Source organism: Engystomops pustulosus, chromosome 3 (genome assembly GCF_040894005.1).
Source record: "Engystomops pustulosus chromosome 3, aEngPut4.maternal, whole genome shotgun sequence".
NCBI classification, from domain to species: Eukaryota; Metazoa; Chordata; class Amphibia; order Anura; family Leptodactylidae; genus Engystomops; species Engystomops pustulosus.
Window position 1 is genome coordinate 76,845,320 of NC_092413.1, and position 16,313 is coordinate 76,861,632.

The window sequence follows — 16,313 nt, forward strand, 5'->3', positions numbered from 1 at the left end:
TGATTACATAGCTTCTTATACCCATAGAAAAAGGTGTGGTTACATACATTAAAATCATTACAATTGGTGATAGCTAAGCATATATGTCTGGCCCCCCACCCCTGCTGATTGGTCCTCAAAACTAGGCCTTGGTTGCTATGCCAGGGGAATTTCCAGTCACCGTTGTCTACAGTAAATTGACCACTAGTCTGGATGCTGATGCTATTCTTAACAAACATCTGCTTTTCCATCTTCTGCTTTCCATCACAAGACTTGAGTTCTGCTGACAGTTGCATGTCTGGTTAAAACTGATGTAAGGGAAAAGCTCTGTATTTCTCAACAGACAAAGTACAAAATATAGGGCAAAAGGCACATGTATACAATCATAAAGAATATAATTATTATGGACACATAATCATTACTTTGACCCTCACAGTATCACCGTGTCCGTATTAATCTGTACAATAAATCTAAATCAATATTGAACCCGCTCGGTAAACTACGTAAAAAAAAAACTCGAAAAACTTCCCATAATATACAATTTTCTATCAAACACCATCACAAAAAATGTTCTAAAAAGTGATCAAAAAAAGTTACGTTCCCTAATATGATACGACTGAAAAGAACAACTGTTTTCGCAAAAAATAAGCCCTCAACCAGATCTGACAACAGAAAAATACAGAAGTTATGGCCCTGAAAAGTTGTCAATAGTAAAAACAATGCGATTTTCTCCAATATTGGTTTTGCTCAGGAAAATTGAGCGAAAATAAGAAAAACTATATAAATGAGGTATCACCGCAATCGTAGTGAACCAGAGAATAAAGATAAAATATTATTTTTACGTTACGGTGAGCGGGGGAAAAAATGCTAACAATCCAAAATAAAAATTGATGATTTTGTTTGTGTCCCACTTGAAATAGTTAATAAAATCTCATGAATAAGCTTTAGACTACCAAAATAAATTATCTATACATTGCATCTCATCCCATACATAATAAGCCCTCATATGTTCGCATTACCAAAAAGAAAAAAATGTATAGGTCGTACAATGTGACAATACAAATCTGCTGTGAATGGCGCCTCCATTCATTCTATACTCGGCCGTGCGCCCGTACAGCAGTTTACCACCACATATGGGGTATCAGTAAACTCGGGAGGAATTGGGCATCAAGCGTTGCAGTGCGTTTCATCATTTAATTTATTCTGAAAATGTCAGTTTTGGCCTAAATGAATGTATTTTCCAAAAATAATTCTATAGTTTCTAAATCGCAGGTCCATATTTTTTAACCCATGTGAAACACTTAAAGGGTTAATGGACTTAATAGAAGTTGTTTTACATACGTTGAGGGGTGAAGTTTCTATAGTGGGGTAATTTATGGGGTTTTACTATTATTTAGGCCTCTCAAAGTCACCTGAAAGCTGAGTTGTCCCTCAAAATGTGAGTTTTGGCAATTTTCATGAAAATAAGAAAAATCGCACCTAAAGTTCTGCGCCTCATAACATCCTAGAAAAATGACTGGAAGCATAAAATATCATCCCAACATAAAGCAGATATTCTGTAAATGTTAATTATCAAACTTTTTGGGTAGTTTTACATCTTGTCTGGAAACCAGAACATTTCAAACTTGGAAAATGAAGAATTTTTACAAACTTTTGCCAAATTTTCACTTTTTTTCAGAACGAAACGCAAAACTTATCACTTAAATTTTATAACTAACATGAAGTACAATGTGTCACGAGAAAACATTCTCAAAATAACCCGGATATGTTAAAGCGTTCCGAAGTTATAACCAATTATCGTGAGACATGTCAGATTTGAAAAATCGAGTCTGGTCATTGAGCTGAAAACTAGTGTCGGTGATAAGGGGTTAATGTTGTGCATTTATACATGACATCAGAATTGTTGACATTTTTTGTATATGGAAAAAATGAATAAAGAAAGTTTTAAAACAAACAAACAAATGGGTTACAGGTGACACAATAGCTGTGCAGACACTTCTTAAATACCTGTGTGCAAGACGTTTTAGCCTTGAAGAACGTGCACAGGGAATGGAGGGGAGGGGAGAAATTTGGATACGGGATGGGAGCCCGGAGCGGACAGGTGGGGCTGCACTTTGGGCAGGGGGATGTGCCGGCTGGCGGGAAAGAGGATGTGCCAGCAGGCATGCAGGGGGATGTGCCTGGGCGGCGGCATGGGCATCTTCATGGGCGTTCGGGCCGATGGCAGCACGGGCCAGGGGCAGCATAGGCGGACTGGTGGGCGGCAGCATGGATGGGCGGGCGCACAACGACGCCCCCTCGTCGAGCAGATGGTGCGCTGCCTGAGGCGAGATTCTCAAGTTGCCTCAAGGCAGGTGTGCCCCTGACAGAGCAAGACGAACAGTGCAGGCAGGGCCAGTTCTAGACAAAGTGGGGCCCTGGGCAAAGCTAAAAGTGGAGCCCCAAGGGCCCCAAAATAAAACTATTTTATGACGAGTCACAATCAGCAAGAGGCTCCATTTAGTATGGTATAACAAACTGTAATATGCGAGAATTTTATAGGAGATAGATAGATGATAGGGACATGGATGGGAAGCTCAGTGGCTTAGTGGTTAGCACTACAGCCTTGCAGCGCTGGTCAACATCTGCAAAGAGTTTGTATGTTCTCTCTGTGTTTGTGTGGGTTTCCTCCGGTTTCCTCACACACTCCAAAAAAATATTGGCAGGTTGATTAGATTGTGAGCCCCATGGGGACAGGGACTGATCTGGCAGCTCTGTGCAGCGCTGTGTAATCTGTGTGCACTTTATAAATAAATTAAATTATGATAGAAGATAAATATGAAAGATGATATAAATTTTTAGCTGCAAAACTTTAAATTAGACTATATATAGTAGATAGACATGAGAGATAAATACAGTAGAAGAGAAATAGAAGATTGATTCATAAATAGAGAAAAAGTGAGATTTATAAATGGTCAAATTATATGAGATAGATAACTAGACGGATAGATATATAGACAGAAGATAGATGAGAAGCATCTTCACCCAAGAATTCAACCAAGGGGTATTAACCCTTTCACCCCCCGTCATTTCTGGATATTTTGTCGCGTTATTGACCAGATCAATTTTTTACAATTTTTAAGTTTAAAAATTACATCGAAATTAGAGCAATAAGAATTAAAGTAAAACCAACAAACCACATATTTTCTGAAAGCAGACACTTGTCCCATTTTCAAAATTGCATCAAAGAGTTTCTAGACATGTAATTTTGATTCAAACAAAATTTTAAAAATACTTAAAATTTGACTTTGATGGCAAAAAATGTTCTCCAAACAGAAAATATTTACCTTCACATCTCCTAAATGCAGTAGATGGACATGTGTAGAGTCTCATCAGACCAGAGTACCTTGAACCAGTCTGTCTCAGAGTCCTCCAAGTGATCATGAGCAAACTGTAAACGAGCCTTGACATGACGCTTTGAAAGTAAAGGTACCTTACATGCTCGTCTGGAACGGAGACCATTGCGGTGGAGTACGTTACTTATGGTATTGACTGAAACCAATGTCCCATGAGATCTTCCCGGAGCTCCTTCCTCGTTGTCCTTGGGTTAGCCTTGACTCTTCGGACAAGCCTGGCCGAGGCACGGGAGGAAACTTTCAAAGGCTGTCCAGGCCGTGGAAGGCTAACAGTAGTTCCATAAGCCTTCCACTTCCGGATGATGCTCCCAACAGTGGAGACAGGTAGGCCCAACTCCTTGGAAAGGGTTTTGTACCCCTTGCCAGCCTTGTGACCCTCCACGATCTTGTCTCTAATGGCCTTGGAATGCTCCTTTGTCTTTCCCATGTTGACCATGTATGAGTGCTGTTCACAGGTTTGGGGAGGGACTTAAATAGTCAGAAAAGGCTGGAAAAACAGATAATTGATCCAAACATGTGAAGCTCATTGTTCTTTGTGCCTGAACTACTTCTTTATAGTTTAGGGGAACCAAACAGAATTCTGGTGGTTTGAGGGGTGTCAGGCTTAGTGGTTGTGGATCCTCTGGCCCACTGCGGACCATGGCACAAGCCACTACCTGGGACCGAAGTCTAAGTGGCACCCAGTTTTCACCAGAGCCCGCCGCAAAGCAGGTTGGACTTGCTGCGGCGTGGTACAACCAGGTCGTTCCACAGGCGTGACTTGACCGCAATGTCACCCAAGGTCGAGGTAAAGAAACGGCAGGCAATCTCGTAGTCGGGGACAGGCAGGAGGTCAGGACAGGCAGCACAGGATCGGAGTCAGAGTCATAGCAACAGGTCAGGGCAGATGGCAAAGGAGCGAAGTCAGAAACGGAACCAGGGTCACAACAGGAAATCTCAATAACAGCACAAGGCATCAAATACAGCTTTAACTAGGGTGCAAGGCACAAAGATCCAGCAAGGGTAACAGGAAGAGGCAGGGTAAATAGATTACGGGGGAAAGGCCAGCACCAATTAGCGGCACGCTGGCCATTTAAATTTGCAGAAGCTGCCGCGCACGCGCCCTAGGTGTCGGGGACGCGCGCACACAACTGAGGAGGACAGAGCAGCAGCAGCCGGAGCCGAAGCAGACGCGCCAGGAGCCGGGGCACGTAAGTGGCGCTTGCGGCGCGCTGGCGGGGGACAGAAGGCAGGGGTGAGCCCGCGACCCGCGACATGGGTCGCGAGACCACCCGTGACAGTACCCCCCCCCTTCGGCCTCCCCTTTCTCCTGGGCCGGAGGCATCTCTGCAGGAGGTCCTGGTCCAGGATATTGTCCTCGGGCTCCCAGGATCTCTCCTCTGGCCCGAACCCCTTCCAGTCAACCAAGAAGAACCGCTTACCCCTCACCGTCTTAGTATCAAGGATCTCCTTTACCTCATAGATGTCAGAGGAGTCGGCCACAGGAGCAGGAGGAGACAGCTGTCGGGAAAAGCGGTTCAAGATGACAGGCTTGAGCAGGGAGACATGGAAGGAGTTCAGGATGCGCATATTGGGAGGAAGGCGCAGCTTATATGAGACTGGATTGATGCGATGCATCACCTCGAAGGGACCCAGGAAGCGCGGACCAAGCTTGTAGCCAGGAATCTTAAGCCGGACGTATTTGGCAGACAGCCAGACCTTGTCACCAGGAGAGAAGACGGGAGGAGGCCTGCATCTTTTTTCGGCTTGGGACTTTGTTCAAATTGAAGCCTGATTTAAGGAAATGCGGGTCTGCTCCCAGATGGTCTTCAGGTCCTGTACCACCTACTCAACAGCAGGAACATCCGACGACGTGGGCAGAGGTAGAGGAGGGCGAGGATGGAATTAACAAAAAATTAACAAAAAATGGAGCAGAGCCCAGCGGATGCAGAGTCCAAGAAGTTGTAGGAGAACTCCGCCCAAGGTAACAGAGTGGATCAATCGTCCTGACGGGCAGAAACAAAATGGCGTAGATAACAGCCCAAGTTCTGGTTAACTCTCTCCACCTGCCCATTAGACTGGGGATGATAGGAGGAAGAGAAGTCCAATTTCACTTGTAGTTGGTTGCAGAGAGAATGCCAAAATTTCGAGACAAACTTAACCCCACGGTCAGAGACGATGTGTTGTGGAAGTCCATGGAGTCGAAAGATGTGGCGGAAGAACTGGTTGGCAAGACATGGAGCAGTTGGCAAACCTGGCAGAGGGATAAAATGGGCCATTTTAGAGAAACGGTCAGTCACCACCCAGATGACGGTATTGCCTGAAGAAGACGGTAAATCCGTGATGAAATCCATAGCAATATGAGTCTACGGACAGCTGGGTATCGGCAATGGCAGAAGAAGACCAGCAGGCTTAAGACGTGATGGCTTATTCCGGGCACAGGAAGCACAGGCACCCACAAAATCCCAAACATCCTTGGCCAGGTCTGGCCACCAGTAGAATCGGGTAATGGGGGCAATAGAACGCTGCACCCCAGGATGTCCAGCCACACGAGAGCAATGTCCCCAAGACAGAATTCTCCTTCGTAGTGCAGGTCGTACATATGTCTAGCCAGGAGGTAATAGACGAAGATCCACGGGCGCGGCCAGTACAAGTTGGTCAGGAGAGATGACATGACGAGGAGCTGGTTCTTCCCCAATGACATCCGAGGCACGAGAAAGGGCATCAGCCTTGATGTTCTTCTCGACAGGGCGGAAATGAATGAGGAAATCGAACCGGGCGAAGAAGAGTGACCAGCGGGCTTGACGTGGATTTAGTCGCTGAGCAGATTGGAGGTAGAGAAGGTTCTTGTGGTCCGTATAAATGCTGACCAGAAACCGAGCTCCCTCCAGGAGGTAACGCCACTCTTCTAAGGCAAGCTTAATCGCCAACAGTTCACGATCTCCTATGGAATAATTCCTCTCAGCGGAGGGGAAACTCTTGGAGAAAAATCCCCAGGTGACAGTTCGGCCTTTGGAACCCTTCTGCGTGAGCACTGCACCGGCCCCCACCGAGGATGCATCTACTTCCAGATGGAAAGGCTTCTCTGTGTCAGGACGTACCAGTACTGGGGCTGAAGCGAACTTGGACTTTAAGTTCGTGAAGGCCGCCTCAGCAGACGAAGGCCAGAGTCGAGGGTTAGCACCCTTCTTGGTGAGCGCCACAATAGGGGATACCAGCGAGGAGAAGTGTGGGATGAACTGCCGGTAGTAATTCGCAAAGCCTAGAAACCGCTGTATAGCGCGTAGTCCTACTGGACGGGGCCACTGAAGAACCACAGACAACTTTGCAGGATCCATCTGGAGGCCTCTGTCAGAGATTATATAGCCAAGAAACGGGATACTCTGCTGATGGAATAGACACTTTTCTAGTTTGGCATAGAGGCGATTGGCCTTTAAACGACTGAGGACTTGCCGTACATGAACTTGGTGGGTCTCAAGGTCCGGAGAGAAAACCAGGATATCATCCAAATAGACCACAACACAGACATAAAGTAAGTCTCTAAAAATGTCTTTAACGAATTCCTGGAAGACGGCCGGTGCGTTACAAAGTCCAAACGGCATTACCAGGTACTCGAAGTGACCATCACGGGTATTAAAGGCGGTCTTCCACTCATCTCCCTGGCGGATACGAATGAGATTGTAGGCCCCTCAAAGATCCAATTTGGAGAAAATCTTGGCTCCATGAAGACGGTCAAAAATTCCGTGATCAGTGGCAATGGATAGCGGTTCTTAAGTGTGATCTTGTTAAGTCCGCGGTAGTCAATGCACGGACGGAGTGACCCGTCTTTCTTGGTCACGAAGAAAAAACCTGCACCAGCCGGAGAAGAGGACTTACAAATGAATCCTTTTTGCAGGTTTTCCTTGATATAGTCAGACATGGCCGCTGTTTCAGGTACTGATAGCGGGTACACACGACCCCGCGGAGGAGAGGTACCCGGCAGCAGATCCACAGGACAATCGTAAGGATGGTGAGGTGGCAATGTCTCGGCTTGATTCTTTGAGAAGACGTCAGAAAAGTCCTGATAGCAAACAGGAAGACCCTCCAGGGCCTTGGGAGCCACAGCTGAAGCCGGGACTGGTACTGGAAGAGACATCTTCACACAGCGAGACAGACAATTAGGTCCCCACTGAAGGATCTCCCCCGACTTCCAGTCAAGAACGGGTGCGTGGAGCTGCAACCATGGTAGGCCCAACAGGATGGAGGAGGTGGAGCGCGGAAGTACATAAAAAGACAAACTCTCCCTGTGTAGCACACCGACTTGCATGGACAGAGGCTTGGTGCAGTACTGGACCGGGTCGGAGAGGATTTGGCCACTGACAGAGGAGATGACCAAAGTCTTTTCTAGACGAACCACGGGGATGTGTTCCCTGCAGAACCGGAGTCCAAGAAAGCTGAGACTTGGATCTGGGTGCGGGTACCAACACAGAGAAGAACAGGAATCATCAGGCGTGGAGAAGCTTTACTTGCACCTAGGGACGCTTCTCCCAAGAACCCTAGGTGCTGGCGTTTCCCGGACGCTGGGGACGGATGGGACAAGTCCCAAGGAAGTGCTCAGGGCTGGCACAATACAGGCAGAGGTTACCCTGACATCTTCTATTGCGTTCCTGAGAAGAGAGCCTGGCCCTGTCCACCTCCATAGGTTCCTCGGCAGATGGTGCTACAGGAGGCTGGAGCGGCCTGTGGAAAGTAGGTGCCAGGCAGATAAGACGTCGTGGGCGGACTTGGGGTTGTTCAAGACGTAACTCCTCGACGCGCTCCCTAAAACGCACATCAATACGGGTGGCCAAGGTAATGAGAGCATTCAGGGTAGGCGGCAAATCCCGGGCGGCCAGAGCGTCCTTAACGTGAGAGGAGAGCCCCTTCTTAAAAGCTGCGGACAGGGCCTCATCATTCCAGGAGAGTTCCAAAGCCAGAGTACGAAACTGGATGGCATACTCTCCCACGGAAGAGTTCCCCTGGCGTAGATTCAACAGTGCCGTCTCAGCAGAAGAGGCCCGTGCTGGTTCTTCAAAGACAGACCGGAACTCTGCCAGAAATGCCGTCAGATTTGCCGTGACCGGGTCGTCTCTGTCCCAAAGTGGGGTAGCCCAGGCCAGGGCTTTCCCGGAGAGGAGGCTGATGAAGAATGCCACCTTGGAACGCTCAGTGATGAATTGGGATGGCATGAATTCTATGTGCAGGGAGCACTGGGTTATAAAGCTCCTGCACATCTTAGGATCACTGTCATACTTGCTGGGCATAGACAAGCGTAGCCTGGGTTTAACGGCGGGAAGACTAACTGGTGTAGTGGGAGCCACGGGAGCAGCCACAGGAACCTGTTGTTGTTGCTGGTTGGCTAGCAGTTGCTGCAGCATGGCGGTAACCTGTTCCAGTTGTTCATGTTGGGCGGCAATCACCCGGCATTGCTGGACCACGATGGTAGCCAGAGTCGGCCGAGTGGGAAGCGGAACCTCGGCGGGATCCATGGGCGGATCTTACTGTCAAGGTTCGAGGTTGTGGATCCTCTGGACCACTGCGGACGATGACACAAGCCACAACCTGGGACCGGAGTCTAAGTGATACCCGGTTTTCACCAGAGCCCGCCGCAAAGCAGTTTGGCCAAGGCACTTTCTCCAAGGCACAGGGCACAAAGATCCAGCAGGGATCACAGGAAGAGGCAGGAATAAATAGTTTACCTGAAATGGCCAGCGCCAATTAGCGGCGCGCTGGCCCTTTAAATCTGCAGAAGTTGGTGCGCGCGCGCCCTAGGAGCCGGGGACGCACGCACACGACCGAGGATGGAGGAGCAGCGGCAGCCGGAACCGAAGAGGCCAGGACTGGACTCGTAAGTTGCGCTTGCGGCGCGCAGGCGGGGAGCGAGAGGCACGGGTGACCCCGCGATCCGCGATATGGATCGCGGGACCACCCGTGACAGTTATACACTTGGGCCATGGAAACAAAGTACAATTATGTTCTATACAATTATGAGATGTATCATGAGAGGAATAGATTCTCATGATAAGGACATAGTTTTGCCCTTCTACATATCACTAGTCCGACCACACATGGAATATTATGTTCAGTTTGGGACACCAGTGTATAAAAACAAGGAACCAAGATTATGAGAGGAATGGGGGGACTAGAATACAATGACAGATTACAAAATATGGGATTATTCAGTTTAGAAAAAAGACGACTGGGGAGACCTCATTACAATGTTCAAATACCTGAACGAGCAGAACAAAGATCTCTCGAAAGATCTTTTTATACCTAGGCCTGTGACCAGGACAAGGGAGCATCATCTACACCTAGAGACGAGGCATTTCTACTATCAACATAGACAAAGGTTCTTTACTGTAAGAGCAGTGAGACTGTAAATCTCTCTGCCGCTGTAGGTTGTTATGGCAGACTCTATGTACATGTTCAAGAGAGGCTTGGATGACTCTCTGGAGAGAAAAAATATCACAGGTTATGGGGAAAAAACATTCATTTAATTCTTAAAGGTTGGACTTGATGGAATTATATACTATGATGACAGACAGAGATATGTGCCTGCCTCCCCCTTCTCCTGGATCACTTATCTGCTTGTAGTTTGTAGCTTGCGGCTTCTCTTTCCTCACAATGTGGTGCTGGCAGGAAGTGAATCAGTGAGTGTCTGTGAGCTCCATGCTGGACTTCAGGGGAGCTACAGGCACAGAGCAGAGAGAGACAGAATTCTCAGCTGCACGGCATCACACAGGAATCCAAGATGGTTTCCCGACTCTAACGTCAGAAATTGTGTACACCAAGACTGATAGAGACAGGTTGGAAATGCTGTATTTTTGTTAATAACAGTGAATTAAAGAATGTGTTATTTTGCTATCCTGAGTACATATAAGAAACTTGTCTTCGTGGGAATACCCCGTGGGAATATTTTTCCACAATGGATATTAAACTCACAGTTGAATAATGTTATGGCTCACTCTATGACTACTGTTTTAATATTAGCACGAATGATATGTTTTAGTACTGTGGAACAGGTCTTCTTTAAGAGGGAAGCTCCTGATGTGAGATACCATGCCCCACACATAAATGGCAAAGGTCTTAACCTTATATTAAACATTAGCTTATTTTTCTTTGTATGTCCTAACAAGTAAATATAGACTTTACTCTCAGATGTGTCAGCAGTTCTGTCATTCTTTTAACCATGATCGCAAAGTGCCTGACTTTAATCTAAAGTTATTCCTCTTTAAAGCCCACAGCTAACTCTTTGCACAGAAAATCATGGAAAAACCTGCACATCAGAGCACAGTTTCCATTGTTGGCGGGGGATTAGTAAGTAAACAATCAGAACTAAAAATTAATTGTACATCATAATTGGATTTTCTTTTGTTTCTGCTTTACTTTTTTGTGTGTAAGAAAACTGCTTCATATAAAAATATACAGGCATCTTTTATATATCTAGACTACCACATGGAGCATTTTACATTGATATAATAACAGGGCAATAATAAAATGGCATAATTTATGTATTTTAATCAAAGTCATCATGAAAAATATTTTTTCTATGATCAATACATTTACCGGTAATCTTTTTCTGGGTTTGGATGGCGATAGGTTGGAATGATAAAAGCTAACTTTCTTATATTCATATATCGACTGGTAATCTAATAACCAACACAGAGTTTTATTTATTTTTTTAGTCATACAATCGTGTCCGATGCATGTCCGCAAAGAAAGCATGATTTTTCAGTCTGTTACTAATTTCCTGATGCTTACACTCAAATACAGCACTGCTGGATACACACACAGCCCTGCTACATTAATTCATTCAGACAACCCTGCTACATCGATTAATTCAGACAGCTACATCTAGCCACTTGGAAATCTCTGTTACATTCATCTACTCTCACAGCTCTGCTACATACATACATCCGCACACACACACCTTTGCTACATCCATCCACACCAGGGTTGACAAGAGCGCATACAAATATGGGCAAATGCCTAGGGCCCCCAACCTAAAAGGGTCTTCTTCCATTGTACTCCTGTGGGGGAGAGATTTTATTTCTTCTTTAATAGCTTTTTTAATATGCCAGTTGAATGCTGGCATAAAGATGCAATATTCAGCAGCATGTTAAAGCTGGTTCCATTAGAAGATTGATCCTGTCAGGCCCTGTGCTGTCTCTCTTTCTCCTTCTGCACTTATGGATTCTGCCAGAAGCCATCTTCTTCCTTTCCTACCCTGCATTGAGTTATAGCAGTCAGAAAACATGGAACCGCAGCCGCAGAACCTAAAAGTAGGTTTTTAGTAGTAAAGCATTTTTATCAGCTATATCCAGCGATCTATCTCTCTCTATCTAATATATGTATCTATCCACTCATCTTTCTTTTATCATCCATCTACCTAATCTATATGTTTTCTATCTATCTATCTATCTAAAATTCAAAAAAATAGCAGCACAGTCACTTTGAAAAAATTGATCTATGGGTGCTATCCTGCACTCTCACCATTCAGAGTCCACGAAGTATAAAGATGAAAAACGGCAGCACTCCATATAGTGAAAACAAATTTGGTTTTATTCCACCTCGTGCGACGTTTCGGCTGTTTCCGGGCCTTTGTCAAGCCAATTGTGTCATGTTATAGAGAGATATTTATAGTCACATAGTGATGACATCATAATATTAGTAAACAAACATAAGTGATCAGCATATACATATAATACAGTGCATATTCTGTTGTGATCAAATGTATAAGTAAATTCACCTTAGTGCAGCGGTATTTCTCATAATCGATCGTATAATCATTACATAAAAATTGCATATAGTATAAAGAAAGTGCTCTAATGGTTCACCTGTATAGGTATAGTCAAACACATGGACGCCATTCGCGTCTTCAAGGCGCTACTGTGCATGTCTGTGAAAAGTCAAGGAGAGCAGATGCTGTAATGCGCATGTCGCGCATGCGCACAAGCATAACGGCATTAGGAGACGCCATCTTGGAAAAGGGTATGTGCCAACACAGCCAATAGTTCTCATAAAGCATAGAAAAAGCCTGATTGGCATAGAATAATCCGATCACTACTTGTTCTCCTAGTAGCTATCCTTGTGGCAGACTATAGAAGAGTGTGACAATAACATTATGTTGCGGCATACCAAAACGTGAGTCATAGTTAGAAATGTTCTGTGTGAAAGCGGTACCGTAATCATAGTACCAGGCTAGTAACTTGCTAACCACAGAATGTGGGCTACCTAGACATGTCAAAGAGACTATAGAAAATAACACCAAAGTATGTGGGTTACAAGCCTCAGGTACTACCCAGTGATGGGCAGATCCTAAGTTCGTATGGAGTATATGCAGGTCCTTAGTGGAAATGTATCCATCCCCTACCAAGGGCACTGCGAATGACTCCCCCACTAGTGGAAAAAAGCCCTAGCGGTTAGACAACTACCTATATACAAACAGAGCCGTAGTGCTGCTATAGGTGAGTATTATCACTGAAAGGAAGAGATCTATCTATCTCTTTATCCACGAATGGAAAAGGCAGGCAGCACTCCAAGGTTCAAATCAAACGTGAGTGATTTTTATTGAAATGGGTAGCGACGTTTAGGTGTTGGACACCTTTTTCAAGCAATTTGACAAGTGAACCACACAGGGTATATAAAGGAAACATGGTGTGCAATGCATGCAGATAAGGGGGTGTGTCCTTAAAGTGCAAGTGGAGTTGAGATCATAAACATACATTGTTATTTCATCATAAAATTCATATACAATAAAGTGCATAAAGTAATACAAATGTATATAAACATCTCCATATGTTATACATACAATAATAAAGTGCCTTATAGTTAGAACAAAGTGCAAGTGTTGTGCTACTGAGTGTACATAAAAGGGTTAAAATTACCCAGTATACTTGTGGGAGAGATCACCTGGTGTGGAAATGTTGATTTCACCTATGATTGGATATCCGCGCCAAGATCACACTGCACGTGCGCCAAAAAAGGAGCACATGCGCAGAAGTAACTATGGACACGCCAAAAAGTGGCTCATAGCTGTACATAGAAGTCACTCCCAAAAAGGAAGTAGTTATTGTAAAGTATATTGTAAGTTTTAAAAGTTCCAACCCTAGAAGTCTCTCCTTTGGGTAGTATTCAGATCTCTCTAATGTCCGCTCAATAGCCTGTAAGCCCCTATGGTGATCAATCGATGTGTAGAGAGTTACTACATCCAATGAAACTAACCATGGTGAATTGTATGTGTTTATGTCGATGTTGTCCAACTTGGTCAAAAAGTCTGAAGTGTCCCGGATGTATGAGTCACTAGAGAGTGCAAACTGACATAAGAACTTATCCAAAAAGGTGGCTTTGCGTGATGCAATGGAGTCACTGCTGGAGACAATAGGTCTTCCTGGCGGTGACTCCAATGACGTATAACACTGGAGTGATTGTGTCCTCTACCTGTAAGTATTGGTACATTTTTTCTGGAGATTTGTTTGGCTAATTGAAATTTAGGATCAATGGTGACTTTTTTGTATACTGCAGTGTCCATTAATTGTCTGCGAATTTCCGCCAAATATTTCTGTGTGTCCATGACGACGACCGCACCACCCTTGTCTGCGGGCTTTATAGTGATGTCACCGTCATGGGCAAGCCGAAACAAGGCGGAAATTTTTTCTGTGGTCATGTTGGGGTGTCGTAACTGCCCCGTATAGTTGCCTCTTAGCCTAGCAATGTCCCTGTTGACAGCATTCTTAAAAGTCTCAATAACAGCATTTTCGATTTGTGGCATATATGTACTTTTTTTGTACAGATCGAATTGTTTAGGATCGAGCGCCCTGGTAAACACAGGTGCTCTATCTATATTCTTAGAAAACATGTATTTCAACTTCAGAGTACGGTACAATCTACACAGGTCTAATTCTATTTGAAACCAGTCCGGTTGTGAACCTGGACTAAAAGATAAACCTTTAGATAAAACTGACATTTCTACAGCAGACAATGTTTTGCTGGAAATATTTACCACTATGGTTTCTTTCTCGCCATCCTTGAGATTGTCCCCTTGTGACGTAGCGTTCTGGTGCTTTTCGCCACTTGAAGTGTCTTCTGCCTCCCCGCCTTGTGCGTTTTCTCCTTCCCGAGTCTGTGTGGAATCTAAAAAAGCAGGAGTGGTGGACTTTTTCGGAGATCTGCGCCTTTTCTTGTTTCCTGGATCTTTAGTAGGCATCTCATTGCCTCGACCAGAGTGTCCTTGCCAGTTGTAGACCTGACCAGTGCGATAATCTTCCTCATCGCGAAGCCATTTCTGTCTTTTTGTCTGTTCTAAATCTTTCCTCAATTGTGTTGTTGAATCCTTGCATCTCTCAAAGAAATTTGTTTGGTCATCTGCTGGGAGTATTTCCTTTAATGCTGTTTCAGTCACCAAAATTTTTTCTTGGATTTTGATTATTTCTTGTTGAAGGTTTTCGATATTTAATAACAATAGATCAAGTCCATATTTGTTGGAGACATGGGCGAATTTCAAGCAGAAATTAGGATTGTTCGAAAATAAGTTGCGTTGTACATTAGACCTAATACCTCTCGGAATTCGCTGTGCCTTGTAATATTCCCCTAGAGTAATCATGTGGAGTTGTAAGGTAAGCATCCTTTTGGATAATGATTCATATTTACGTTTGAGTTCGGCATCTCTTGGTTTGCTGAGGAAGGCAGCATCCCCCTGTAGCCCATGTATGATTCTGTCCCGGTCTTCATCTGTGTAGGTAAACCCGTCAGCAAAATCACCTGGATAAGACTCCATAATAGAATGTGGTTGAAATAAACGTGCCAGTTGTACAGACTGCCTCACTCTCAATACAAGTACTCCTCAAACATTGTCACGGACATTCTGTTGTTCATTCATATTTCTTTATTTATATATTTTTTTATTCAATTCTTTACATTTTTGTTAACAAAATATTTGTAAACATTTTGTAACATTGTAAACATTTTTTGTTTGCCACTTGCCAAACATTAATACATATGAGCCACTTTTTGGCGTGTCCATAGTTACTTCTGCGCATGTGCTCCTTTTTTGGCGCACGTGCAGTGTGATCTTGGCGCGGATATCCAATCATAGGTGAAATCAACACTTCCACACCGGGTGATCTCTCCCACAAGTAAACTGGGTAATTTTAACCCTTTTATGTACACTCAGTAGCACAACACTTGCACTTTGTTCTAACTATGATGCACTTTATTATTGTATGTATAACATATGGAGATGTTTATATACATTTGTATTACTTCATGCACTTTATTGTATATGAATTTTATGATGAAATAACAATGTATGTTTATGATCTCAACTGCACTTGCACTTTAAGGACACCCCCCTTATCTGCATTGCACACCATGTTTCCTTTATATACCCTGTGTGGTTCACTTGTCAAATTGCTTGAAAAAGGTGTCTAACACCGAAACGTCGCTACCCGTTTCAATAAAAATCACTCACGGTTGATTTGAACCTTGGAGTGCTGTCTGCCTTTTTCATTCGTTGACTACAAACCAGGATCAAGCCGAAATCCTTGGAGGCATTGCACCCCTCCTTCTCAGGAGTCACTTTACTGTGCGGACTTGAACTTTTTCCATTTTATCTATCTATCTATCTATCTATCTATCTATCTATCTATCTATCTATCTATCTATCCGGCCGCTGCCTGCTGCTCGTCCACCTCATCCGCCGCCTGCCCTCTCTTCACCTTTCCCCGTTTAGGTTACATGATTCAAGGCCTCACACAACGATATATATATATGTATATATACACACATGTATAAGGCAGCAATCTAGAGTAGAAATATGTATTAACCCCCATATTTTTTGGAAGGGGGCTAAGATAAAAGTTTGCAATGGGACCCACACATGTCTTGTTACGCCACTTTATACTCGACTATAAGCTAAGATTTTCAGCACAATTTTATTTGAAA

The 16,313-nt window shown here is 44.4% G+C and overlaps 1 protein-coding gene across 4 annotated transcripts in view; it reads left to right on the top strand.

Annotated features, from left to right (window-relative positions):
- KMO (kynurenine 3-monooxygenase) overlaps positions 1 to 16,313 on the top strand; it is a 191,393-nt gene that overhangs the window by 15,032 nt on the left and 160,048 nt on the right. For 2 of the 4 annotated variants that reach the window (XM_072141154.1, XM_072141156.1), the window contains exon 1: positions 10,543 to 10,688. The exons of the other annotated variants lie outside the window; for them this stretch is intronic. In XM_072141154.1, coding sequence (XP_071997255.1) covers positions 10,638 to 10,688 — 51 coding nt within the window. In that variant the 5' untranslated portion in view covers positions 10,543 to 10,637. Of the gene's footprint in view, positions 1 to 10,542; positions 10,689 to 16,313 lie in introns of those variants that run through there. 4 annotated transcript variants of the gene reach the window in all.